Below are 25,006 nucleotides of genomic sequence, written 5' to 3'. Positions count from 1 at the left end.
TACACTTTCACAGAAGGAAAACACCATATGAATCAGAGAGCAACCATTACTGAGTAGTGTTTAGAGTAAAACTATTTGAAAAACACAAAGCATATGTCAGGCATAAAGGCATAAATCTATATTCCTGGTACTCAGGGGACAGAAGCAGGAGGGTCACCAAATAAGGCTAGCCTGACCTACATAGTGAGACCCTATCTCAAAAATAAATAAATAAATAGAGAAGTCACATATGAATGCACATGCACACACACACACACACACAGCTCCTGAAAGCCCAGAACTTGGGAGGTAGAGGCAAGAGGAATTAGGAGTTCAAAGTCATCCTCAGCTACATGATAAGTTCAAGACTAGCCTGGGCTACAATGAAATCCTGTCTCGAGAGAGAGGGTGCACAAATAAATAAAAACTCAGCAAGAAAACATCTTTTTTTTTTTCATTTGTGAGTGTCTTTGTATGGGAATGTATATGTCTGTAAACATATGGACATACGCATAGTATGTCAGATCTCTTGGTGATAGTAGTTCCGAGTGGTTGTGAGCTTCCCTGTGTGAGTGCTGGAAACTAAACTCTGGCCTTGTAAGAGCATCAAGGCTGAACTACTGAGCCATTTCTCCAGCCCATAGATGTCTGTTTTGATAAACAAGATCATTTTAATAATAAAAGTTGCAGCTGGGACAGCACCTGGGGACTGGCAAGCACAGAGGTGTGTTTCACTGACTAGCATTCCCGTGGCCTGTCTAACAGCAATCAATGCAAGGAGCACATTCCTTGCCCTGCTGTCTTTCTTGTCTTAGAAGCAACCTCTAACTACAAATTGGCTCTTTTAATCCACAGATGACACACCTGAAGAAAAATAGCGGGATTATGCATAAAACTCTAAAGCCTTGTGTTCACATGATTATAAATTCCCCTCACCAAAAGGGGTGGGCTGGAAGCAGTGGTCAGATTTTCACTCTATATTATTTGGTAAAAAGCAAATTGCCTTTGTGGTCATTCCTCATATTGACGTGAATGATAAATGGCTGCTTTGGTGGAAACAACACTTTGGCAGCAAGTAAAAACTCATCCAAGAGATGACATTACCCCTGGTCACAAAGACCAAGTCACCCTCTGTCCTCCTCCCTGTTCTTGGGCTCATTTGTGACTCCAGGATTACAAAGACCCCAAAACTAATCTCACCCCACATATGCCTTCCATTGAGAGTGTACTGGCTGTTTATGTGTGTTAACTTGACACAAGCTAGAGTCATCAGAGAGGAAGGAGCCTCGGCTGAGGAAATGCCTCTATGAGATCCAGCTCTAAGGCATTGCTCTCAATTAGTGATCGGTGGCGGACAGCCAGCCCATGGTGGGTGGTGCCATCTCTGGGCTGGTGGTTCTGGGATCTGTAAGAAAGCAGGCTGAGCAAACCAGGGGAAGCAAGCCAGTAAGCAGCACCCCCTCCATGGCCTCTGTATCAGCTTCTGCCTCCAGGTCCCTGCCCTGCTTGAGTTCCTGTCCTGACTTCCTTTAACGACGAACAGATGATGTGGAAGTGTTAGCCAGGTAAACTCCTTCCTCCCCAAGTTGCTTTTTGGTCATGGTGTTTCAGTTGCTGCAGGAGCAATAGAAACCCGGCCGAAGACAGAGAGGGAGTGTGGTGTTTTGAGGGAGTGTGGTGTTTTGAATACAAATGACCCCCATAGGCTCCTGTGTTTGCATGCTTAGTCTCTGGAGGATGAACGGTTTGACAAGGATTAGGAGGTGTGACCTTGTTGGGGGGGGGTGAATGCAGAGGTTTCAAAGGCCCACGCTGGGCTCTGCCCTCCCCCACTTCCCACCTGCTCTCTGTATGTAAATCTCTCAGCTACTGCTCCAGAGCCATGCTTGTCTGCTTCCCACCCGGGCCATTATGAACTCACCCTCTGAAACTGTAAGCAAGGCCCCAGTTATATATTTTCTTTATGAGTTACCTTCATCATGGTATCTCCTCACAGCAATAGAACAGTAGTTAAGACAGGGAGACTGTCCTTGCTTTGACCAATAGGGTAAACCAGAAGTAACTTTCATGGCCAGGTCATAAAAATGACCCAGCTGACAAAACAGCCCTACAGACTACAGCCAGGATATCTGAATCTTCTTCGAATCCCCCAAGACAGCGCCCCTTACCAGCAGGAATTAGTCTGGAAAGAACGACGCCCAAATTCCCAAATATTGTGTATAAATGTTTGTTTTCATTTAATTGGACTGTTATATAAAATTAAATAAAATTAAAAAAAAAGAAAAAAAATAAAGTGCTTGAAATTAAAAAAAAAAAAAAAAAGACCCAGCTGTCACCTCACACTTCAGGCCACTCCTTCTTGTAGCTTTCAGGCATACTGGGAGCTGACCCTGCCTAAAGCCACCAACTGTGAGGAGCCCAAAGCGCCCCCTAAGAAAACACTACATAACGCTATGTGAGTAATGGGAAGAGCCAGCTGCTGGGTTAGCCCCAGATACTCCAGCTACATGGTAGATCCCCCATGCCAGGACCACACAGCTGGCATGCAATAAAGGCAATAAAGACAGACAAACAGGCAAGGGCCATTTTTAAGTTGCTAAGTTTGTGTTTGATCTGCTGTGCTGCAGTGGTAACCAGAAGACCCTCCAACTTTTAGAGCCCAGGTTTCTTTTATTTGAAAGCAAATTCTCTTTCTCTTGGGGGCAGTGGAAGATGGAATTGAACTCAGGGCCTTGTGCAATGTTAACCAAGCCTCTGTGTCAGAGCTGCAACCCTGGCCCAGAAATACCTCTAATATTTCTGCTTTACCGCCTGTTTAAATATCTGCTACCGTGAAATAGGACTATCAAGTCTAGGTCTGGGCTGGCTCTCCTCACCCAGCCATCCTTAAGTGAAAGTGGTAGAAGAGTGGATACTGAGTAACACCAGGCCACATGGAAGACAAAGACCAGTGGTGTCCACCATTCTCTGGTGAGCTTTGAGCAAGCGAATGAAAGGCCTTTAGTGCCAAATACAGAGAGGGCAGAGGGGAGAGAAAGGGGAGAAAGTGAAGGGACCAGACCCTCACCCAGCCCCCTGCTTTAGCAGCCATGACATAGGCCCCAGACTCAGCAAAATCTGCTGAGCTTCCTGACCTAGCCCGATGTGAGTAGCAAGGAACCAATCAGAAGTTAGCTGGCAGGCTCTGGATGTGCTTCATGGTGCTTTACGGTAAAAGTGTTGTAACTGTGACTTGCAGAGCATAGCAAACCACCCTGTGAGGGCCATAGACCATAACAACCAGTTGACCAATCAACACAGGACAGGCCGCCCAACCCCAGACGTACACCAATCCTGAGACTATTGCACACCCCTAGACACTCCCCTTACACACCCCAACAATTTACCCCCACTTGGGGTTCCCAGGCTGTTCTCACTCCACGCACTGTGACAAACCATTAACTTGTTAAACAATAAAAGACTCTACTTTTGCATGGGTCTCTTGGTGATTTGGGGGTTCAGAATTTGGGCACAAGAAGAGATAAATCACAGAGCTATTCTACGATCCAAGCAACATGGAGGCCACCCTGCCCCGAGGCTCTTTATCGCCAAAGAGCAGCAGTTTGGATTCAGGGAAGTTTATCAACAAGGTGTTGTTCATCTCTTTTCCTCCTAAAAGAGGTGCCTTGAGCTACATAATATATAAGCTAATCTTCCCATGATTTTGGAGGCCTGAAGCCTCAGGTCATGGTGTGGGCAGGATGCTTTGTTTGAGACCTCTCCCTATGGCCTGCTGGTGGCTATTTTCACATGAGGACCTCATGTGCTCAGTCCTTCCCTGCAGGTACACGCATGTTCTGACTTCTCTTTTTCAATGGGGAGCAGTCAGATGGGACTGGGGCCCACACTTAGGGCCTAATGTCGTCTCTTTAGGAAAAGACACTGTCTAAGTGAAGTCTTATCTCGGGGTATGGAGGGGATTGGGAAGTTAGACTTCAGCCGGTGAGTGTGAGGACAGTTGTGAGTGGGTCTGGAACACACGGTGAGGATTTGACAGGCAGGCTCATCAGAACCTCCCTTGTGGGCCACAGTGCTTATGCCTTTGTTTACTGCAGGACTTGGTACCCTTCATTCCTCAGCTACTGTTGCAGCATCCCAGCTGCCTCGCTCCATAGGTCCCTCCACTTGTCCCCACTGGGTCTCAGCTCCTCTGGAGGCCCTGTCTTCTGGCAGGACTGCTCTGCCCTCCGCCTCCTTCTGACCCACTGATAGCTACAGAGGAAGCCCCTGTCCTCATAGCGATCTTCCCCACTGTCAATGTAGCACACAGAGGCCACTGTCTGTTCTTTGGTGATCTCTGTCCCCATGCAGTTCCTGAGTTGGCCCCCATGGAGAAGATTATCAGTCAGCGGTAGGCCATGGTTTGTATTTCTTAATGAACAGTCAGTGGGACACCCTGTGGCATCAATGCATCCCAGTCTAGAACATGATGTTCAGAGATGACCCATGCTGTGGAACATTAGTTAAACTGTGTAAAGGTGTTGCTATTGTTTATGATATATTTGTTTAGCTATGTAAATAATGTGTTGCTATTTTACCATGTCTGCCTAAGGCACCTGGCTGGTCTAATAAAAAGCTGAATGGCCAATAGCTAAGCAGAGGAGGGATGGGTGGGACTGGCAAGCAAGTACACAGGCGTGCAAAATATCTGTGGCAGGGACACACACACACATACACACAGTCAGACAGGCAGAGATAGAGCACTTAATGTATACGAAGGGAGAGGAAGAGAGGAAGAGACAAATAAATGAAGGAAGGAAGAAAAAAGAGAGAAAGATAACAAAATATGAAGGAAAGAAGAGCAGACATAAGAGGGGGTGGGAGGGAGAGAGGAGAGAAAAAGAGAGGATGAAGGGAATGAAGAAACAAATCAATGGGGGGGGGGGGAATGAAGGCGAGAAGCACTCTTCCCAGAGTGAGCCTGTTGGACTTAAACACCCTAGGTACTTAATAAGTGTTTGCTAAATTGAGTGTAGTTAATTCCTCCCCTTTTCCAGCGCATTTTCTAAGTATTTTCTCCAGAGAGAAGTGAAAGCAAAAGAAAGACATGCAGTGGATCAACTCCATGTCCTTCAGGTGGGAAGTGTCAGGACCTGCCCGCCCTGACTGGAGGAGACAAAAGGAGCCACAGGTCAGCAGGCTGGTTTCCCTGTAGGAGAAACAATCTGGTAGATAAAAATATCCTTGGCAGATGATTTACTCATGAGTTCAGCCACTGGTTTTTATTCCTAAACAAAGTAACCTAGAGCCGTTCACTCTTTTTTACCTGTTTGCTGAAGGCCACAGACACAAAGGCAAATGCAAACAGCAGTGGTATAAATAAACACTTGCAGTAGCCCTGAGCCAGGAAACAGCTAAGCATGATAAAATGGGAAAATGTAACAGGTGAGCTTCCTCCTGGACTCTTTCAAGCAGCCAAGAAGATGCAGTTCCTCGGAATTAGCCATGTTCACAGGATCTTTCCTCTGATACTGAAACTGGCTTGATGAATTCCATTACCCAGACATGAGTGGGACAAGGGTCCCCGCCCTCGCTGAGGAAGGTAAAGTCCTATGAGATCAGTTCTCAGCAACATGACACCTTGGGCATTATATTTTGCTTCAGTGTCTGTAACCACAGAAACACACCTTTGCAGTATTAATGACAGTTCGCCAGGGCTGCCAAAATCTTGTCCCTGTCAATGTTGGCTTAGGGGCAGTGACACTACTGAGGAGCATTGAGAGAATGATGCTGTGTAGACTACAAGACTGAGCTCTGTCTTTGTTTCCCTCTTAGTGTTCTACACACTGACCTGGAAGACCTGGAAACATTTCCCACTTTCTGCCTGCAATTTGTGTAAACCAGGAGCTGCTGGCTTAGCTGGGGAGATGGCAAGAGTTGCAGAGAATATTTACAAAGATGTGACCCATGCACACACACACAAAGTATTTATACCAAGCATATGTGGCTTGTCTCAGCATAGCGTGTACATTTCTAGAAGGGATGTTCTATTTCTTGCTTTTTTTTTTGGTTTTTGTTTTCTTTGCCTCAGTGCCTATGCACTGAGATTTCAGATGTGTTTCTTCATGGTCAGTTTAGAAACATTATTCTCTGTCCTTTCTCTAGATACAAAATTATATATACATATAATTGAGTATATATTCTTATATATAACAATCCATATAATATATGTATATATTATGTGAATTTATTACGGGGGGAATGCAGGCACTCTTTACATAGCCCTGGCTGTCCTAGAGCTCACTATGTGGATCAGGCTGGCCTCAGACTAAGAGATCCACCTGCCTCTGCTTCCTGATTGCTGGGATTAAAGGCATGAGCCACTTTGCCTGGCAATTACAATAAATTTTTAAATAGAGAAAAAAATAAAATCCTACTTAATCTCATCACTCAGAGATGGTATCTATACTTTATTATGTTTTTAATTTTGCATTCTACACAAATTTACATTTATTGATTGTGTGCTCACACAGCACAGTGCACTTGCGGGAATAAGAGGAGAACTTGCAAAAAATTGGTTCTCTTCCTCCACCATGTGAGCCGTGAATATTTGAACCCGGATCTTCAGTCATGACAGTGCCTTCACCTACAGTGCCATCTTACCTGCCCATTAACATGATTTTCAACATTTGGGGGCTGAAAGGTTTTCAATTTTGACAGATTAAAAAGACATATATCAAGTTAACTTTTTTGGTGTGCTGTTAAACAAGAAACATTTGCTGTGCACGGAGGTGCTTGTCTGGAGATTGAGGCAGAAAGAGAGAGAGGGTCAAAGGCCAGTCTTGGATAGTGTGTAAGACACTACCTCCAAAAAATAAAACCAAAAATAGAGACAACAGCACCCAGGGGTAAAGATGTAGCTCAGTGATAAGAGTGCTAGAATATGCAAGGGTCTGGAAGAGATCCCCAGCACCACCCAAAACTAAAACAGTACATACACCTGATCGTTTTAAGTCCTACAACTGCAATAGAACCACACCCAGAGAAAAATAGAGGCAAGGAAACAGCAGTAAAACTTTAAAGCAAGCACTTAACTGTATAAGAACACAAGATGAAGCTAGCAGGTGTGCTACACATCCTTATAAGATAACACTTGGAAAGTATATGTGATCTAATATCATGTGGATTTAAGAATCATTGGTTTTCCCAGTATTCACACCACCTGTCACTTTATAGTCTCTATTTCCTTTAACAGACAACGAAAGTGGAAGGGATTAGAAGATTAAAATGAACTAAGTATCACTTTTGATCAAACAGATTTATTAGAAACACCAGGTATTTGTGGCATATAAACTATACAGAAAACAAGACGATTAACACACCTCTCACAATGAGATGTTCATGGTACAAAGCAGCAGCTTTTAAACAAGGTGAATATTTACAGAGAAATCCTGCATGATCTTACAAGCAGAATCTAAAAATATTGACCTAGTGGTATCACCTAGAGGTTGAGAACTGACCCCAGTGTAGAGACTTCAAGAGGATACAAAATTTCAATTAGAAAGTAGTAAAGGTAAGGCATCTATTCTGCAAGATTGTGACTCGAGTTTGTAACAATGTATTCTATTCTGGAAACCAGGTAGCAACAGATTTTGTGTTCTCTTAATTTAAAAGGATACTAATTGGGGAAAAATGTGTCCTTTAAATTAGCTTCACTTAGCTACTTTACAACCGTTACAATTTCAATACTTTTTGTTAGTATGTGGCTGTAGCTCCTCAGTAGAGTCCTTACCTTGCAGGTGCACCTGATAAAGTGAGCAAGTTTGTCAACTAAAACAGCTCAACAATTACAGAGAAAAAAATACCAAAGTCGATGAGCTATAGATATACACAGTTCTTCAATCAGAAAGTGTGTATTCACATTTACTAAACAGTAACAAAATGCATTTTTTACTTTTAATTTTTGTTTTTATAGTAATGCAGCTATATGTGATATGATTAAATGGAAAAATATATCTATATATAATATATACATGTACAATTTTCCTTGAAGAGAAATGCAGTTTACCTGGATTCATTTTTACCCTAAAACACTGAAACTAACAAATAGGGTAGGGTGTGGTTCACTGGCAGAGTTCTTGCCTGCCTATATTCACAGAGCCCTAAGTTGGATCCCTGGCCACAAAGAAACACAAATAAACAACCTAAAATCTAAAAGAAGTAAAATCAAATGAAAAGAAAGATGGTTTGCTTGCACCTATTGATGTCTGCCTCTCACCCGCTGTTCAAAGGATAGGAAACCACCTCATTGGGCTTTTATCCCTAACCCAACCTAACCCTAACTCTACCCTAGCCCTACCCTTCTCTCTCCCTCTCTCCAAGGGAACTAAACATTTGCTTTTGCCCAAGCACAAAGGACTAGTGAGAGCCGATAACAGCCAACAAACGACACAAAAGTGACCTTTACCACACCTGGATTATCTGTGATGCTCACTGTGGGACAGCCGGGTGGCTTGAGTCTAAGTCGCTGACCACCAGCGTTTGCTTAACGTGAGAATAGGCAGGATAAAAACAGGGTGAAGATACTGGGTGGGGAGGAGGGGACTCCCGGGGTCCTCACGTTTACATTTAGTGTCCCAATAGGCGGGACTACCCTGGGCTGCCCGGGAAAGCACTTTCAAGCCCCCAAACTCCCTAAATTTAACCCCAGAACAAAAGCCTGCCAGACCACCTCGCCTCTACTGCCACCGGTGGAACTGGGAACCCTGGGTTATATGTGTGCGGGAACCTCGAACGTGGAGCGCGAACAGTACCAGTTTCTCCATGGCGCCGCGCTCCTGGGACTCTATGCAGTGGTCACGGCCTGGTGCAAGGACCCTGCCACGGGGTCTCCAGCCACAGCGTTCCTCAATAGCCGTCTCAGGCTGCCTGTTGTCCCGTGTGCAGGGCTGTTTGCTGCTCCCCGAGTTGCCATGACGACAAGCTGGACCAGCTCCCTCCTCCCACCTCCAACTACAGGGTACTTTCTGAACTCCTGATTTGAACAAACTAGGGGGAGACCAGGCGTCACACTGCGGAGCAGAAGGCAAATTCAGGACCATTTCTTGATAGTTAGCCATCAGATTTCTCTTTGATCTCACATTAACGTTATTCTCAGCGTCATCTATAAGTAAATACACATATCTGCAATTTGTTTGAATGAGAAATTTCAAGTGTTTCTAGCTTCAGGAGAAAAAATATTTAAATATAACTTGAAGGTTTTAATGCTAATCCGTAGTTTCCCACAACCCGGAATCATTCTTAACTTTCCTTGCTTCCTGGTCAACTTATTTCCATCACAATAAGTTACTAATCTAAGATCGCAATGGAACTGTTTAAACTTGAGTTTTAATCAGCAGATGACAAAACTGATCCTCCAGCCTGGTTACCCCTTAGTCAGAACTGCAGTACTGCAGTGCTTATGTGGTTTTTATTGAGCCTGCCTTTGTTTTCATTTCCATAAAATGCTCAATATATAGTCATTGTCTAGATCAACTCTTCTCAGATCTGAAATGTTGCAACTCTATGTAATTAGTCTAAGCAACTATGACACAGTGTTCATGAAGTTGGTCTTCTTAAATTCAAGAGCTGGCTTTTATAGACCTAATTCATTCTGGGTAGCAAAAGCACCAAGCAGGAATCTGCTGTAAAAAGGTTCAGGGGGTGTAAGTTGAGGTGGAGATTGAGGTTTAATTCAAAATCTTTTAACAAAAGGAAAAGGCTGCTTTCTTGAAAGAGGTAGTGCAGTTCTCAATTGCAGTTGTTTTGGTTTTGGTTTGTTTTCTCTTTACTCTTCAGGAAATCCCCTCCCCCCCCCCATCCCAAATAATCACAGAGATTTATTTATTCTTTCTTATGAATGCCTGGCCTTACCTTGCTTCTTTCTAGCAAGCTTTTCTTACCTTAAATTATCCTACGTATCTTTTGCCTTTGGCTTTTACCTTTCTAAATACCTTTCTTTACTTCTCACTCCATGGCTTGCTGTGTAGCTGGGTAGCTGGCCCCTAGAGTCCTTCTCACCTTTTTCTTGTTCCTTGCTCATCTCTTCCTAGATGTCTCCTACTTATTCTCTCTGCCTGCCCGCCTGCCTATCCTTTCTCCTGCCCAGCTACTTGTAAAACACCTGATTGGTATTTTACATGGGCAAAGTAACACAGCTTTATAGAGTTAAACAAATGCAACATAAAAGAATGCAACACATGTTTGCATCATTAAGCAAATATTCCACAGCATAAACAAATGTAACACATCTTAAACTAATATTCTCCAACAATGGATGGTGGTGTGATTTGTAGCTAAGTTGCAGGGAGACACGAACTAAGAAGTTACCGCATCCCCAGCATCCCTCTCCATCCTACCATGTCTTTGAGTCAGCATTGCATCACCTAAGCTGACCCTATCACTGGAAGGCAAAGTTTGAGTAGCAGAACCAGCTGCCTCATTAAACCAAACAGTTTTTCACTGAAGAAATTAATCTATTCTATTATCCAGGAAGCCATTACAACAACAGTTTCCCAGCTCCTGGGACTGTTCTAATGCAAGAAAGAAAAAAAAAAAAAATCCACTCTCCCTTTCAACCCTTAGCTGGAATGTAGGTATGATATCTGAGGCATTTTTCTTCTTTTGCTAACCACCATCTAAATCACCTTTTATATTTGAAGAATTTCCTACCAACTAGAACCTTCCATCCCCTACATAAATTAAAAGTATCCACTGTTTTCACAGACATTCTTGTAACTAGGGCAACCAGATATATGCAATCAGACACATTGACCTTGGACTTGAATTGGTAGCTTTTCATGGCCGCCTAAACGTGAGCTGAACAAGGACAATACCAACAGATATGCTGGAGTGGTTGGGAGAAAACCCAGAGTACTGCAGGTAACTAAAGAATACTGAGAGCGGGAGAAATAGTCTGCCTCAGGGAAGAGCTCACCAAGTGGTTATCCAATACCTAATGGTCAGCCCTGAAAACATACACACAACTGTGTGTGTATACAGTGTGTGTATACAGCACAGTATACAGACTGTGCAGGTTATATTCAGGAATGAATACACATGCATTTACATATAGGCATGTAACAAAACAATTAATGGAAAAAAGGAGCCATGAATTTGAGAGACAGAAAGGAAGAGCATATGGGAAGATTCTGGAGGGAGGAAAGGGAGAAGTTATATAATTATAGTCTCAAAAATAAGAAAAGTTGGGGTTTTTTGTTTGTTTGTTTGTTTGTTTAAAGAAGCTAACCACAATACAATACAATAGGCAATTCATTCTGGCAGAGTTGCCTGTGGAGGCCAAAAGCATCAGATCCCCCAAGAGCTGGAGTAAGAGGTGGTTGTAAGCCACAGATGTGGATGCCTCAAATCGAACTCTGGTCCCCTGAAAGAGCAGTAAGCACCCCTAATTGATGAATCATCTCTTAAGCATCCAATAAAATTTTTTTATAATTAGAATATTGGCTTTACACCAAAAATAAAATCTTATGTCACAGCAAGCTAAACACACTAGGTGACTCCTTGGTCTCTCTAAAAAAAGTTTTACTTGTTACAGAAGGATTTAATGAATGGGAAACCTTCCAAGAGGCTCTGGGGGCTTTGCCACCTTGCTGTATATGGCTAGAATCAGAGCTTACCAGAAATCCTATAGCTAAGGTCAGAGAATGTATTATCCACAAAGGGTGTGTCAAGATTTTAAATGTCTAATAGAAACTGTTAATTTCTAATAGTAACACATAATTTCTAATAGTAATGTGTGTGTGTGTGTGTGTGTGCATGCGTGCGTGTGCGCATGTGTGTGGATATGGTAAGATTTATCTGAAGTTGCAATGTTTTAATAAAAGTTATAGAGTTGAATTTACTATGAGTACTTATTGTTTAGCAAATGTTTTCCATCTAAATCTACATATAAACAATTTATTATTTGAATAGCTAGAAAGTGCTTAGTGATTTGTTTTTAACTTGTATGTCTGGTGTGTGTGTGTGTGTGTGTGTGTGTGTGTGTGTGTTTGTATGTATGCACATGTGCACATGAAGGCCAGAGATGGATGTCAGGGGTCTTCTTCAGTTATTCTTCACCTTAATTTTTGAGAAAAGGTCTCTTACTCAACCTGGAGTTCACTGATTCAGGAGGGCTGAGTGGCCTCTGAGTTCTGGAAATAATCCTCCCAGGTTCTTGTATTACAATACACACCAGGCAGTAGTGGCTCAGAGACAGCCAGATTTCTGTGAGTTTGAGACCAGCCTGGCCTACAAAGTAAGTTCTGGAACATCCAATGCTACACCGAAAACCCTGTCTTTAAAAAATCAAAACAAAAACCCACTTACACTCACACACACACACACACACACACACACACACACACACACACACACAAACTGCACCCAGATCTTTTACGTAGGTGCTGGAAATCCAAACTTAGGCTCTCATTCTTCTGCTTACATACTTTATCCACTGAGCCATCTCCTCCTTGCCCCAGGTTGATTTTCTTTAAATAAGGAGTAAGTGCCCAAGTTTCTGATTATATAAATTAGTCTCACTTTGTATGTTTTAGATTGTGCCTTCAGGTATAGTCTCAGATTATTAAAACAAACAAACAAACAAACAAAAAAGTAAAAAAAAAAAATCCATCCACCTACAGCCTGCTGGCACTTGGATAACCTTGTTAATATTTTTTAGAAATGGAATATTAAAACAATCTGTTGGCCAAATTGAGAAAAGTCTATGTCAAAGTTTTATTTTGAAATTTCTGTAGGAGAAAAAGACAGCCAATTCAAAGATGTTCCTTCTGTTGGAGATATTTATAGAAAAGCAAAAATTGACAGTTAATTTAAAAAGATCCAAATTTTGGAAATAAGAAAGAACACTTAAGATTTCTGAGCCTTGGAGTGCAGCAGGAAAGATTGATGGAACAGAAAGGTTGGTTCTTCAGGGACATTATCTTATGAAATAACATCAATCGGGCACACATTGTCCTCCAGCAGGCCTTCTGTCCAGTGAAAATGGAAGTGATTTCTGCCTGATCTATTAGGTCACTATAAGCGTTTTGTTGTTGTGGAAAACAACCCCCCCCCCGCCCGCATTACACATTGATTAAAAATACTTTGGAAACCCCTGTAATTCTTGCCCTACCTGTATCTTCACTCACTGTTAAAAGTCATTCATGTATTATTTCATGTTTATAAAAGTATCATATTTTTAAAATTATTATGTACAATATTATGATGCAATATAAAACATGTCTATTGGTGTTAGAGCCCCAAAGGCTGAAGTCAGCTAGGAAGGTGTCAGGCACACACAACCTTTCAGAAAGATTTCCTAACCTTCTTCAAGGGTACCAGAATCCAAACAGGAGTTACACATTCTATCTTCAGGAGCTTCTGTTCCAGTCATAACAACAGATATATGGGCTCTTAGAATAAAATAAAGCAACACAACTCCAGCCTTGCAATGGTTTACTAAGATGCCAAATATATACATTAGAAAAGAAGACAGTCTCTTCAACCATCAAATGGTGCTGGAAAATTTGTGTATCCACATGTAAAAAGGTGACACTAGATCCCCATTGCCAACCCTGTACAAAAGCAATCAAATATCATAATATGACCTAAGATTTAGAAAATATTGTATCAGGCAGTAGTAGCACATGCCTTTAATCCCAGCACCCTAGAGTCAGAGACAGGAAGATCTCTGAGTTCAAGTCCATCCTGGTCTACAGTAAAGCAAATGCTGGTGAGGATGCAGACAGAATGGAGCCCTTACCAAGTGAGAATTTTAACTAATCCAGCTACAATGGAAATTAATATAGGGGTTCCTCAGAAGACTAAAAATGCATCTACCATATGACCCAGTTACATCTTACCTGAGTGTTTCTCTAAATAACTCCAACTCAGGATGTCACAAAGACACTGCCTCTCGATATTTATTGAAGTGGTACTCACAACTGTTCATTTGTGGTGACAATCTGGTGCCCAACAACAGAGGAATGTAAGGAGAGCATGGTGGGGGCACACAATGGAATTTTTTATGCCATAAAGAATGAAGTTATTGGAAGGAAAAAAATGATATTATCTCAAAAATGAAAGGAAAAGAATAACAAAGATATATCATCCTAAGAAAACTGGCAGCTGGGGATGATCACATCAAGTCAGTCCCAGGAAGACAAATGTGCCTGTTCTAATGTGTAGTTCCTTGACTTTGTATAGTCACATAAACCTGTCTGTGTGCTCATATGAATGAATTAAAAGCAAACTTGTATAGGGGAACAAAGGGAACCAACCAGAGGGGGAGGAAGGATGGAAGCGAGGGAGGAAGGGAGGGAGGGTGAAGGAGGCGGGGATGAGAATGTGCTCAATGCACTATATGTGCTTGTATGAAATGTTCTTTCACACAGCATCATATACAATTTATATATGTGTTGATTTTTAAAAAATGTTACCAGATCTTGTTTGGGATAGTTTTCTTTCTCAGTTGCCATTTCAAATTTTGAAACTATGTATGGCATCTACCACCACTTGACAGAAAAAAAAAAAAAAAAAAACCTGTAGAAATACAGCCAGTCTAGCATAGGATTAAACTGGGAGAGGACTATCAGAAAGAGAATATGCCAGCGAATTACTGGAATTGGGCACTTAGAAAATTATCTCCTGCCAACAAAGAGGAGACTTTATCCACAGTGTACATGTTTCATAGTCTATATCATCATTGCTAAAGACTCAAGCCAGAGAGGGAAAGTGAACTTCAAAAGGCCTCACCATTGTCCAGATGTTTTATGAAAAGAAAGTGAGGCCCGCTCTGCGTGGCTTATGGGAAAAGCAGGTACAGTGAGAAACAGAAGTGTCTCAAAAAAGGGACCGTCAGAGTGTCCTAGAGGCAGGGCAGAGGCATGCTGGCACTCCCTGCCACCCAGATGTGCCCTGCTTTGAGCTCCTGCTCCTCTGTGTGGCTCTCTATAGCCCTTCACTCATCCATGCACAAGGCAAAGGAGCTGCTCTGTGATGTCCATGTTGACAAAACCTTAATTTGAACAGATGGACTGTCAAATGTAACCCTAAACCCTAAAGAAATAATCCTGGGTCTAGTACTAAGCTTGGTTCCATCGTCTGGGACCTGTAAGGCCAGCAACAAGGACAGTCCCACCTCTGTGGGAAGAACAGTCCGAAAAAAAGCATGGGAGAGGCAGGTACACAAAACAGTGGTGTCCTGGCACACCCCAGCTGGCATTCCAGAACACCGCAGCCTGGGGGCCTAACCAGCCATATTCACTTGCTCACAGAGAGTCATTGTAGTCAGTTCAGAAGAGGGCCATTTTCCTGGCTCACAGATGGCCTGATGGTACATCTCCTCACAGTTTTCCCCAGTGCATGTGCATATACACGATACATTTCTCCTCATTTAAAAATAACAAAGCCGCCACTGCCAGTCCTGGCAGATTACAGCCCTATATTTATGAACTTGCTTACCTTTAATAACTAACTCTCTGCAACTTCTGTGTCCAAATACTAAGGGCTAGAACTTCCAGATGAATTTGAGTAGGACACATTCCTACTCAAGTGTCTCGATGGCAGGTGTCTTTGTTTCTTTTCTGTTTCTGTGATGTGATTTTTAAAAAAAAAAAAGCCTGAAAAAAGCACTTAGGGCTTGGGGTTTATTTTAGCTCACATTTCAAAGTATACCATTGTGGCAAGGAAGTTCAGCCATCAGGAATTTGAAGCTGCAGGCACATTGTGTCCCCAGTCAGAAGGAAACAGTAATGGATGCATGCATGTTGTTCTGTTACCTTTCTTCATTTACACAAGTCCAGAATCCCAGGCAGGGAATGGTTCCACCCACAATAGACAAGTCTTTCCATGTCAATTAGCATATCAAGATAATTCCTGACAAATATACCCAGAGGCCTATCTCCCAGGCAATTCTAGATCACTAGACAATTAACACTAAAGACCAGAGCAGGTGTCTAGTGCAAGCCAAAGGGGTGGCTGTGGGGATGTAGAAACTCTCCCTCTGCCTTCCAATCTCTGCTTCACGCTGCCAGGGTTTTATTCATCCACCCATCCATCAATCAACCAGAACCAGGCACTGCACACGGAATAAAAATGAATGAGATACCTCTGTCCTTATGGGTGCCCTTAGCTAAAAGAGGAGGGCGATGGGAATGTACAAAGATGCAGTGCAACACTGTGGCATCATGAGGCCTCTGTGCAACACTTCCTGGATTAATGGGACCAAGTACCACTGGATATGCCAGGGACCAGAGATGTGCCACAGAGGCCTTTCTTCATAAAGAGTTAAGACCAACTTCCCCCTCCACATTTCTTCAGAGTCCTTGATAATTCTGTGTTGTCAAAAGTTTTTTTTTTATTTCTTCTTTCTTTCCCTCCCTCTCTCCCTCCCTCCCTTCCTCCTTCCCCCCCTGCCTTCCTTCTTTCCTTTTAGGAAAATTGAAACCCCTCTTCACCCTGCTAACATTGGTTGCATTCCATTTGACTCTGTAACGAGGAGCACTTGTAAATACCACTGATCTTTGTGAGCAAATCACAAAGGTCACAAGGTCATGGAACATCCAAACATGCCTACACAATCCATCGGCTCTTAACTGAAAATCAAGTTGCCATATTGTCGTTGTTCCCAAAACTCTCAGATTAAGAGGCACAAGGACAATCTGAGTTTAAAACAAAACAAAAACAAAAGAAAAAAAAAACATTTAAGTAATTTAATTACCAGGCTAGAATTTGAGGGAAGCCCAAACAATATATAAAGACTTAAAATAATACTTTGTTTTAATACAATTTTCACACCTTAAGTTCATCTTGGGCCCATGAGATGGTTCAGAGGGTAAAAATGCTTGCAGTCAAGACTGATAACCCGAGTTCAAACCCAGAATCCACTGTGGAGAGAAAGACCAGCTGGTCCTCCTCTGACCACTACACGCACACTGTGGCATGTGAAAACTTAGGTAGTTTCACCTTATGGCATTTGTCACTATTCCTAATGAGACAAACAAACACAGGTCATTGTCTTGGTTTTGTGGCCAGGCTAAGGAGATGAGAACAGGTCACTGGGAAACCCTTTCCTCCTGGGGTTCCTCTGCAAAGCCGTTGTTTTCAGACCAACACAGGACAGTTCAGCTCAAGCTGTACAAAGTCCCATAATTGCAATGTCCTAAGAACTAGGCATTTGTGAAAACACCAGCAGGAGCTGGGCTCAAGTGTATCCTTCCCTGGTTTGGAAAGAAGGGATTTGCTAAGTAAACAAATGGTGTCTACAACATTTAGTTAAACAGAAAAAACTTAGCTTGTTGAATCCTTCTGTAAGTAATTATGTTTTTCAAATATTTGCATGCACTCCAGAGGACTATGTATTCATAAATCATTGATAGGATAATTGGAAAGCATTCTTATGTATTCATCAAGTGAGGATCCCCGTGGGCTCCTGCTAAGCAGGGCTTTGCTATCCTGGGCAGATTACTGTATTTACTTAAAAGTAATAAATATTGTACCTCTTCTCTTAACAAGCTGAAGTTTCTTCCCCTGGATTAGTGATAAATGCTTTTTTTTTTTTTTTTTTTGTATATTTGTGTATATATGTGTATATATATATATATGTATATATATGTGCACATATATATATATATATTTTTAATTTCATTTCATTATCTGACTTCCTCTTACCTCTCCCCTGCAATTTTTCAGGAGTAAACACAGTGGGATTCCCTCACAGCTATCAGAGCCTGCTGTCACATCACCTTAGGGGTTAAACTCCAGCCACCAAGCCCCATTGTTCATCCTAGGAGGCTTCATCAAGTAGGATCCACATCAAAGTGAGCCCCTGAAGGAAGAAGTTGGCCAGGGAAGCCATGGCAATGTTGTTCATCTCAGTCCCTGTTTCACACTAATCCCGCCTTTCCCTGGTCACATTTGAAAAAGGGTAAATAAAGGAATGTTTCTTTTTTTGTGTGTGTTAGGTATTCTTACTTATTTCACTTTTGTTCTCCAGCATGTCATGAGTAAATCATTTATGAGTGACATCATTGTTTGGGAAAACTCACTGCCAACAACCACACACACCATGCTCCTTCCCATTTCCAAAATGTTCATTTCTTTTCTTCCAAGTCATTGAAAAGGTGGCTGTGAATATTTTGTTACAGATATAATCAATAGTAACATTAAAATCTTGGGAAAATTGCAGACTTGGTTCAGGTTAATGAACACGATGATCATATTTTACTGTTTTCACTGGTGGAATTTATTAAATGGGTATTTAAAGCATTATAAAGAAACACAACTCCGTGACTATAAATAATAATTTTGTTAATATAAAATGGCACATGTTCCCTACAATGTGGCATAGTATACCTTCTGGATTAAGTGAGCAGAAGGTACTACAAGGTTCCGTGTTCTCAATTTATTGCATTATGATTTCCATTCGCTTAAATCTGAGCCATGATAGGGGGTGTAATGAAGAGGTTAATGTTCACACTGCTTTGAGTGTGCATATTTTAACAAGATGTGGTTTGAAACTCTGCAGAGCACAGATGGTCGATCAAGTGAAGAATTGTGATGGATGGAAGATCATATCAGAATGCTGAGCCCAATTATAAAATCAAGGAGCAGTTGGGTTAGCACTCACCATATTGTTGTTTTGCTCACTCTGCAACCAAAAGTTAACCACAGATGACGTCACCACTCAACAATATATCCATCGATGCTGTGAGGACTCATCTTCTCTGCATTCTTTCTTCCTTTTTATTTTTTTTTAAGAGTATAAAGTGTGAGAATCCAGTAGCCTTCCCCCATTCATGTTAGAGAATATTTCTAAGACCCTTCCACACTCAAGTCTGGCAACATGATGTTCAGCCAGTCATTGAGGCCCTTGGAGTTACTGGCTTATTCGGTTTCCATCTTTCCTTATCATGTGGCAATACTTCCAGAATTCTCAGAGATGGATAGAGCATCTCTTTTTGACAACTAGTCTGTTACTATCTTAAGTTTTGCTTTTGTTTTTTCCTGTTGCTGTGATTTAAAACAAACAAACAAACAAACAAAAAATGACAAAAACAACCTAAGGAGGAAAAGATTTATTTTCAAGGGACCTTCATGGTGAGAAGCCAGGCCATCAGGAGCTTGAAGCAGCTGGTCACATCACACCCACAATCAGGAAGCACAGAAGACTGGATGGAAACTACTTGTTCTGGTGGAGGCTTCACCCCAGCCCCTGGCATCCATAGACCCAAAGAGTCTGGAATGTTCTAGGGGAAGTTCCACCCAAGCCCCCTCTTCTATCTCTCTCCACACCCTGCTGCATTTCAGAAAGCATGCCAAATGATGACCCCCCCCCCCCAGGGATGTTCAAGGCCTCTCCCACAGGGTATTTAAACTGCCTCCTAGAAAACAGACTCCTCTCTGGGGGCTGGATGGCCATCCAGGAGCACTGTATCCATTAAACCTGGGCTTTTTCTAAATCGGTTTGATTTGGTCTGATTTGGACTGCTGCATCGGTGGAGAGGCTTATCGGGTGCAGAAACTTTCCACTACCACCAGTTCTTTTTCCCCATGTATATGGTTCAGGACCTTGTCCAGGGAGTAGTGCCACTCACTTTGTGATGTTCTCACCACTTCTATTATTGTAATCAACATAACTTCCCACAGGCATGGCCAGACACAGGTCTCCCGGGATTCTAGGTACTGTCAGGTGAAAATTTCCACTAAGCATCCCACGTTCCCTGCTTATGGAAAGGGCTCACTCGTGGAGCTTGCTCTTTCCCAGACCTTGACATCACAAGAAGGAAAAGTACAGGAATCTCCAACCAGACCAAAAGCTCTGCTTGAGACCTGGTCAGCTGGAACTCTCTTGTTCTAGACATGGGGTTGTCAGCTTCATGTCTCACCTTGCTTTGCACAAGCCCTGGTCTGGTAAGGTTCAGCTTGCTATCTCAGGAACTTCAGTCCCTGGCTCTTGGATATTTACATGGGAGAAAATAGGAACTTCACATGATCATCTATGTAACCACAAGCTAAGACATGGGAACATGTTAGTGAAGATAACCTGATACTCAGAACCCAGGAATGTGAATTTCCTATTTGACATCTTCCAGAAATGATCTTTTTTATTTTTATTTATTTATTTTTCCTGGAGACAGAGTTTCTCTGTGTAGTTTTGTAGACCAGGCTGGCCCCAAACTCAAAGATCGGCCTGCCTCCACCTCCTGAGAGCTGGGATTAAAGGTGTGAGCCACCAATGCCCAGCCAGAAATGATCTTTAAACTGTGGGGTTCGCTATGGAGAGGATGAATAAGAGTGGGAATAAGGGAATAAAGTTTCTACTTCATAAGGTCAAGCTGTGTGGCACCACACATACCTACCTACCTACTTCAGAACGGAAACACAACAGGCCAAAGTAAAAAACAGCACCAAAGTCCAATTTGGTGAAACAATGAGTATTTATTGGAGCTACTAACAGGTGCAAGGGGGGAGGGATTACTTACAGGAGCCAGGATAACTCAAAAGAGCTGATGTTTCAGCAGAAAGCTGATGGGGCATGTTTTTCTGTATATATGTTTCTCTTATTGGTTGATAGATAAAACACTGTTTGGCCAATAGAGGCAGGAACATAGGCAGGGCTAGGAGAGGCAGAGAGAGACCATGGGAACTGCCATAGGAGAAACAGGTCTGGACACTCTCTGGTAAGCTAAGACCACATGGAAATATTTAGACTAATAGAAATAGGTTAATAATTAAGGCAGAGCTAGCCAACAAGAAGCCCTAGTAACGGGCCAACAGTTTTATAATTAATATAGCATCCTTGTGTTTATTTGGGGCTGAATCAGCAGCAGGACTAAGCTGGAAAGAAATACCAGCAACAAAAAGCAGCTTAGGTAGTGACTAACAAAACTGAGGTCCGAGAGAACTCTGCACAACTTACAGGCAGCTCTACACATCCTAGACAGCTAATCTCCTCCCCGGTGTTGTTTGTGCTTTTATAAAGCTGGGAAGGGACTTCCAGAATCTTCTAAGTTTTCATTTTTCTATACATTAAAGTCTCATGAGCTTGCTCATTATGTTGGGAACCAGCAGTCTGCTGACCCCGCACCCCGACGATGGGCCACATGCTCATGGCCATGTCTTCTCTACATCATGACTTATCTAGCTGCTCAAGCTTTACCTGACTGCCAGGGAACTCAATTATGCACGTACCAAGCTTGCCTCTCTCTTGCTCTCTTGCTCTTTCTCTCTTTCTCTTTCCTCTCTCTCTCTCACTCCCCTGCTTTCGGTTGGCCACCGGCTACCCCCCTTTCTCTCCCCTCTCTCAATAAACTCCACGTGGGCACTGAGTCTCGTGTTTGTGTTTGATAGGCAATAGTTGTAGCAAAAGAACAACACATTCCATCTGAGGGAGGAACTGCCACATAGACCATGGGGTCTCCTGATACTTCTTTTGCTAGAATAATATATCATTGTGTTGGGTCTCCCCCCCCCATAACTCAGGCATGTAGATTTTAGTTTCCCATATCTAAACTCTAAATACTAAAAATACTCTATTTAAGGAAAAATTAGGGACATTTATTTCACTCTGTGTCTCTGCAGGTATCCTATGCTTTTCTTGCCCACTATCCCTCTGCAATTTGGGGGTGCTCTGTTCTCCACTGCTCATGAATCCTAAGTCCCTTACCTCCTGAGGCTTTCACTTAACTATATTCCTGTTTCATAACAAGATACTGAAGTCACAGAGACATGGTATTTTTCCCATTGTACATTGAATTCTCTCTAGAACTGTGTAAAAAGTGAGGAGGGAAATGAAGAGAGCAGGATCTAAAGATAGAGACAGAAAACCCAACACAAACTCTATCTCTCCTACTAAACACAACCCCATCAGTTCTGATGCTAAATGTCAGGAGGGAGGTAAGAAAATGCCTTAATGCCTTGATTTCCAACTTTCTCATCACACCACAACAATAAGCACAGCTAAAGCTCCTGTGACCTCTGGAGGTGGGAAATCCTCCCGCCAGCAAACAAGCAGTAACTTCTGCAACTGACAGCAGCGGGCTACTTCTGTTCAGTTCTCACCTCTCCACATGAAGACACTGTCAGAACCCAGAGACAGCAACTTAGTCCTAGGAATCCCCCTCCCCACTGGGACTGCAGATGCCCGTCACCATACTAAGTTGCTTCACCAGTTTCTGATTAGCCAGCAGGGAATTGGGGTTCCCTTGAGCCACTCTTTGAGTTGAGTTCATTTGTTTGCGTGGCCCACAGAACTCTGCAGAACACTAACCATTTCCGGTTTATTTCAGAAGACACAAATGGAGACATGTGTAGTCTGAGACACTGTGTCTTCCCCAAGCATGCCAGCCTCAGCTATCTGACAGATTTCCTTGCACCATCCTTTGCAGTTTTCATGGGAAATTCATTGTATGGTCACGATTCCTAATGATTCCTAATAGACTGGAAAGACAGCACAGTCTGTTGATACAGATCCTTCTTGGACTCTATGTGCACTATTCTTTCCCCCCAGGGCATAAAGCACTCCTCTGGAATGAGGGAAGTTGCATGGCCTACTGTGCACCAGGAAACTTCTCCATGTACAGATACACAAACAAAAAAATGCTGTACATACTTGGTCGATAGTGAAATGCAGATCATAACCACAATAAAATAACACTTCACAGTCACTGGGATACAAAAAAGAATTTTGAAAAAGCAAGTGTTTGCATGGTGATATTCTGTTTATGTTGTAACAAATTAAGCTTGCCTGAAGATCAGAGTGCAGAGTCAAGCCACTAGTTAGCCATAGAGGCCACACAGTGATAGCATACACCTTTAATCCCAGCAACAGGGAGACAGAGGTAGATGGATCTCTGTTAGTTCAAGGCCACCCTGGGATATACAAATTGATCCAGTCTAAAAGAGAAATAGAGCTCACACAAAGGCGATCCTAGCAGTTGGGATCACATGCCTTTAATCCCAACCCTAGGAGAAGAAGACAGGAAGTGATATGGCTGGGAGGAGAAAGGACTATAAGGCAGGAGGAGACAGGAGCTCTGTGCAGTCTGAGCAGTAGTCAGTCTGAAGCAGTCTAGGCAGGCAGCCTGAGGATGTAGTCTGAGGAGGCATTCTGAGGGAGGACAGCATTGGTAGAGGTGAGAATTCTAGTGACTGAAAGCTCTGCTTCCCTGGGCCTTCAGCCTTCACACCCCTGATAGCTGACTCTGAGTTTTTACTATTAAGACCACTTAGAATTCATGCTACATGTTTGTAAAGGCATTCACAAATTAGAGCTCTTGTTCATTAGTGCTGTAATTTAAAGTCAGTGCCTTCACTTTGGCAGGTAATTCAACAGTTCCTCAAGATACTAACTGTAGAGTAATCAAGTCATGATCTAGCTATTCTTTCTTGATAAACCAAAACATGTTTCATAAGAACTTAGACTCATATGTTCATAACAGCATTATTCACACCATTAGAAGGTAAAAAGAACCTAAACTGTTAAATAACACTCCACTGTGTAGATGTATCATATCACCAACCCACTTGATGAATGAATAAACAGAATTCCAGCTATGCAACGGAATGTTCTTCCCTTTTCATCCCTGAAGAGTGGGCATAGAGTGGGCCCTGTATGGTGACTCTGTGACACTTTATTGAGTCAGGGCAATAGGGACAACTGGGTGTTGTGTCCTCCTACTTCTTCCTCCATCTGTTTCTCCCACAAGCCATTTTAGAAAACCATGAGCCACCACTTTGGGTTGGCAAGATGACTCAGTGGGTAAAAGCACTTCCCACACCAGCCTGACAACCTGTATTTGATCCCTAGGACATACAAAACTCCAAGTGTGGCAGCTTGCATCTCTACTCTCAGCACCTCTACAGGGAAATGGGAAGTAGTAACAAGACAGCGGACCAGAAGCCAATGAGTCAGACAGCCTCCAGTGTGTAGAGCAGCACAAACAAGAAAGACATGACCCTAGCAAGAGGAGAGGAGAGAACCAATTCCCCATAGTCACCTCTGACCTTTACATGTGCACCACATGTGCACACACCCTCATGCACACATGTGCACGCATGCACACACACACACACACACACACACACACACACTTGAGCGTACACACAAAGAAAAACAAAAGAGCCACCACACTAACCCCTGACTCCACAGGTAATGGAGCCTTCAGTAGTAAACTGACAACCGAAGAGCTCAGATTTCTTACCTCCTTCTTCAGGCTTTGGGATGGGAGCAGAGAACTAAATGCCATCCTTGCAGAAGGAAGGAAGGGTGAAAGAGAGTGTGGACCTGAGAAGCTAATGGGGCACTAATGCCTAATACCCACAATGCACAGGGAGAAAGGAGTTGGGCCCAAGACAAGTGATTCTGCTTTGTAACTGCCTAAGTGCTGATGGCCAGAAAAATCTTAACTAAGCTGAATGATTCCACAACAAATTCCTACTTTCCTCCCACAGCTGGGTTCTGAATGCTGCTTGACAATCGTTCTCCTAATCACCACATGATTTCCTTTCCATCCCCTCTGCAGCTGTTAGAAACCTCCCCACCTCCACCCTACCCTCCTGTTCCTTCACAGAGGATGTTGTCTCTGGAGCAAGGGGGAAACCACAGGCTACTACCACCATCAGCACCCTCTCTTCAGCTAAAAAAAAAACCATTGCTTATGCTCTGACTTGGCTCAGCCTTTCTCTTGTTTTCTCTCAGGGAATGTTCTAAAGAAGGTTCCTAAGAATCACCCTCCAACCCTGGTAATAAATGTACATATGTCCTGTTCAAATCCTGGCACCATCCCTATCACCTGGATGGGCTTGCTAAAGAAGCATGAACTCTCTTTGGGGCTAGGGAGGTGGCTCAGTGTATAATGAGTTTTCTGCACATTCACAAGGACATGGGTGTGGTGACATATGCATGTAACTTCAGTGCTTGGTTGAGAGAGAGAGAGAGAGAGAGAGAGAGAGAGAGAGAGAGAGAGAGAGAGAGGTGGATCATGGAGGCTATGAAACAGTGAGCCCT

General features: G+C 42.8%; 1 protein-coding gene across 1 annotated transcript in view; it reads right to left on the bottom strand.

Annotated features, from left to right (window-relative positions):
* The window catches only part of Dnah5 (dynein axonemal heavy chain 5), a 261,268-nt gene extending 252,367 nt beyond the window's left edge, over positions 1 to 8,901 (bottom strand). The window contains exon 1 of the mRNA XM_051182604.1: positions 8,772 to 8,901. Coding sequence (XP_051038561.1) covers positions 8,772 to 8,783 — 12 coding nt within the window. The 5' untranslated portion in view covers positions 8,784 to 8,901. The remainder of the gene's footprint in view (positions 1 to 8,771) is intronic.
* Positions 8,902 to 25,006: the final 16,105 nt, after the last annotated feature.

Source organism: Phodopus roborovskii, unplaced genomic scaffold, assembly GCF_943737965.1.
Source record: "Phodopus roborovskii unplaced genomic scaffold, PHOROB, whole genome shotgun sequence".
In the NCBI taxonomy this organism is placed as follows: Eukaryota; Metazoa; Chordata; class Mammalia; order Rodentia; family Cricetidae; genus Phodopus; species Phodopus roborovskii.
This window is presented reverse-complemented; position numbering and strand designations above follow the sequence as displayed.